This window comes from Condylura cristata, unplaced genomic scaffold, assembly GCF_000260355.1.
Source record: "Condylura cristata isolate star-nosed mole 26May11 unplaced genomic scaffold, ConCri1.0 scaffold00020, whole genome shotgun sequence".
NCBI classification, from domain to species: domain Eukaryota; kingdom Metazoa; phylum Chordata; class Mammalia; order Eulipotyphla; family Talpidae; genus Condylura; species Condylura cristata.
In genome coordinates, this window is record NW_004567121.1 from 2,298,581 (window position 1) to 2,302,514 (window position 3,934).

General features: G+C 49.9%; 1 protein-coding gene across 2 annotated transcripts in view; it reads right to left on the reverse strand.

Annotated features, from left to right (window-relative positions):
* Nucleotides 1–949, reverse strand: part of ZNF514 (zinc finger protein 514) — a 24,243-nt gene extending 23,294 nt beyond the window's left edge. For both annotated transcript variants that reach the window (XM_012727319.1, XM_012727318.1), the window contains exons 1-2: nt 890–949; nt 184–233 (exon numbers count right to left, since the gene is read on the reverse strand). In XM_012727319.1, coding sequence (XP_012582773.1) covers nt 184–233; nt 890–908 — 69 coding nt within the window. In that variant the 5' untranslated portion in view covers nt 909–949. The remainder of the gene's footprint in view (nt 1–183; nt 234–889) is intronic.
* Between the last annotated feature and the right edge of the window lie 2,985 nt (nt 950–3,934).

Below are 3,934 nucleotides of genomic sequence, written 5' to 3' on the forward strand. Positions count from 1 at the left end.
CACGTGTGAGGGCGCAGACAGAGCAGTGGGGAGAGGGCGAGGGCAGGGAAGCAGCGTCCACCTTACGGGAGCAGCCTGCCCTGCTGGGGTCAGCCCCCCTTAGGGAACAAAGGTCTCCAGAGAAAGAGGCAGAGGCAGCCACAGCTCAGGCACTGGAGGGAAATGACAAGTAGTCCAACTCACCTGGCGCCTGGTTTGCAGCCACATGCTGGCTCTTCCCTCTTCTGCTGGGCCTGGAGGAAGAGCAGAGAAGGGGAACTAGGTAAAAGGTGCACGGGAAGGCTGACCCTTGTGGGATTTACAGATCCCAGCCCGGGATCCCAGTGCGGGAGTCTCAAAGACTGAACCCAGCTCTGCCAGAAGCCAGTTCTGTGACTTTGGGCTGTGAAGGAGAATGAAGAGTCAGGTTCAAATGTCTGCTTGGGGAGGGCTGCAAATTCTAACTTCGGAAAGAGTGGCTTCAAACCTCCTGGGTCACCTGGGCTGCCCTGTCCCCAGCAACGAGGGGGTGGGGGTAGGCAGGAGGTTAAAAGAGCTAGAAGAAGCTCATTGCTTAATGAAGCAAATGGGTGGCAAGGCTCCAGGGAGCCCCCCTAAGCTTGCTCCTCTCAGAGGCTTGCTGTCTCCCTGCCACTGCAGCAAGAGATCCTCCCCTGCCCCGTGCCCTCTCCTCTGCAGGGCAGGTCTGTGGGGCCTGTCCTGGCCATCCCTTCCACCTCCACTTTGTTCTCAGGATGCTGGGACTTCACACTGCTGGGCCAGGGAAAGTAGTTGCACACTCTGCCTCTCCAGTGGGGTTCCCAGGCCTCTTTCTAGGGTCCTCTTCCTCCCAGGCCCCATAGGAACTCCTTGGGAGGGATTCTGGCCCTCTGCACCCTTGAGAGCAAACCTGATCCTGTGGAGTCCATAGCTGGGGCTAAAGTCCAATCTCAGTCCTTCAGCACAGACCCTGTGATCTTCTGGCCTCCTGAGGCTTCAGGAAGCCGGGAGCGAGCTGGGTGACAGGGGCATTCCCACTCTGGTCGCGACGTCCAGTTGCCCAGCAGGGCCAAAGCAGGGCTGTCAGACCCTGAGCCCCGTGCTGGTATGAAGCGCGGTTGCCCAGCGCGGGCTTCTGTCCACTGGAGGGCGCGCTCTGCACGCCAGCAGAGACCGAGGCCAGGTGGCGGCGGTCCCCGAGGAGAGCCTTACAGGGATAGAATCAGATCCTGCTATTCTGCCGCCTAGTTCCAGGTGTCCACAGTCTCGCAGGCAGGTAGTGGAGGGACACTTCCAACTTTGCAAGGGCGCCTTGGGCGGTGCCCAGCGCAGGCTTGCAGCCCACTCGGTTGCCGAAACCGTGAAGAGTGCCACGACCCCTAACCCTGCCCACCTTGACCCCGCCTGCAAAAGAGGGTCCTGAGCCTGCGCAGACAAACCCCTGAGAGGTCCACTGGAAAAGCGTCAGGGGGCGGGTCTTCGGAGCCGTTAAAAGCAGCGGCTGCGCCCTGAGAGCTTGGCGCTGCTCCGCAGTTTTCCCTATAATTTTGCAATCTCCAGAATGTCCTATTAACAAGATTATACAATAATGTGGCCTTTGAGTGGCTATTTTCCCTCAGCTGAAGGCCCTCAGATACAGCCATGCCATCATAAGAATCATTCCTCTGAGTCCAGCCGTCCTTTAAGAAACTTGTCAAAAGGTGGTGCTATGCAACACAATCACAAGATCACATCTGTTGCAGGGAAATACAGATTTTATTCTTGTTCCCTGGCTAAAATTCTATTACTACAAAAGATGGAAAGATCAATGAGAGGTATCCGATTTTAGGAATATTGACAAATTGTCTTTTATCCACAGGAAAAGCATAGAAAAATCCTCTGTCTAAATCAAATTGCCCTAAGGAAAAGTTTAGTGTAGTTTAGAGAGCTAAAGGAATTTTAAAAACTAATTATGAAAAACAAAATGTATATGAGTAGCTGGTAATTTTGTTGGCAGAACTGAAGCAGAGTTTTATACAAGTGCTCTGTGTTCTTTGGTAGACAGAACCTCCTTAATCTTATGGCACAACCAGCCCACATTTTCTATTTGCTTAGATAAGGAGCCCTGTAAGACAAAGTGGAACGTGCTTAGAATTTGTTTAGAAGTAGGCATACATACTCATCTAGAATGGACTATGATGTCTCATTGGTAGTCATTTTTCAAAAAACAAAAAGATAATTAAGAAAACAAAAGCATCAAAGACCTAATCTGACTTGGATTCAGACCTTTGGATCATAAGTAGTATAGTTTTCAGCTGTCGTGTGAAATTGTGCATGAATATTTCTTACACTCTACGTTCCCTGCTTCTGATGACACACATTCACCCCATGAAAAAATGCCTCGTAGAAAATAAAGAATATTATTACTGAGTGGCCAGTTAGGGGACCAGTTTCATCTCCCACGTTGACTGAGTAGTAAAAGTCAAAACACATCTGCCCTCCCTGGTAGCGCAACAGGCAGAGCTCAGCTCCGCAAGCTAGCCACAGCTGCCTCAGTGCAAGTTCTATCCCTGCCGTGCAAGTGATCCATATGGCACCCCAGACCTCTTCTGTGTCCCCCACTGCTCCCCTCAGCTGTGTACTTTGTCAATTTGCCACTCTGTTTCTGGTGAATCCTCTCACTGCCCCTGCACCTCTGGCCTGTACCCCATTTCTGTATGCATAAGTAAATTTTTAAAATCTTAAAAAAAACAAACCTCAAAACACATCATCAAGGGCCATGGCCTTCTGCTAAGGTAACACCTCTAAAAATGCAACATGGTATAAAGGAATGGTGCTTTTTTTCAGAAAGAGACAGTCTATATGTACATATAGGTATGTATATATATATATATATATATATACACACACACACTTATAAATACAAATATATACATCTGGGTGGGACAAAGAAATGCAGAGAAAGAAGTTGTACTTCTATTGTCTTGGTCTGACATTCTAATAATAGAACATACTGTAATGATTTTAGCATAAGTTCGTTTGGGAACGATAACTGTTATATTTGTAACAATCTCTTGTCAATTTAGTTTTTTGTTATATTTGTAACAATCTCTTGTCAATTTAGTTTTTTGTTTGTTTGTTTGTTGTTGAGTGAAAGTCGAGGCTTGTCCCTGAAGTAGAATTTTAACTTCAGTTTTCCCTGAAGTTGTCATTCAGAGGCGGTTAGCTTTCAATGCACATTAGAATCACCTAAAGATATTTTCAACCTCAGTCCTCAGACTGGTCCTAAGCATCAGTGCCTAAAGGTCTTCAAGAGTTTCTGGCGTGCAGCAGCCAAGGGCTGACAGTCCCTGCGATGTCTCCAACCAGGGTCTTTCCAGTAGTACCCAGCACAGGTGGCTGCTGTGCCTTCAAACGTCTGGAATCGGGCCGGATGCCCAATTTAATACACAAATTTGCAATTCGGGCATACGCTCTTGTCTTCGGAACCAAACTGCATCGCTCTGGCTCAAATTTCAGAACAAAAAGTCCCGAAAGTGAACAAGCGAAGCAGAAACCAGTTCCTTCTGAGCGGCAGAGAAGTCGACAGGGTGCTCTGACAGTGGAAAACCGAGGATAGTGGACGGGCCTCAAGGATCCGAGGCACTTTTCCACCAGACGACCCCCCCCCACCACCCCCCAATCGGAGGACTGGGAGGCCGTGGCATCACACGTAGACAGTAATCTAGGGTGACCAAACGTCTCCCAGGCACCCAAAACTGCTTCCTTCCTCTCTCCGCCACCGCGACCTACACGCGAGGCCACCCAGCGTTAGAGTCGCCGGCTCCCGTCTAAAGAGCGGGCGCGTGCGTAGGCTTTGAACGTCATATTAAGGCGACCGACCGCCCTGACTTCTGGGACCTGGAGTCCGTGTGAAAGCCGACCCTTGATTGGGAGGACGGACGTCAGACCCCTCTACGCAGGCGCAGTGCTTTCC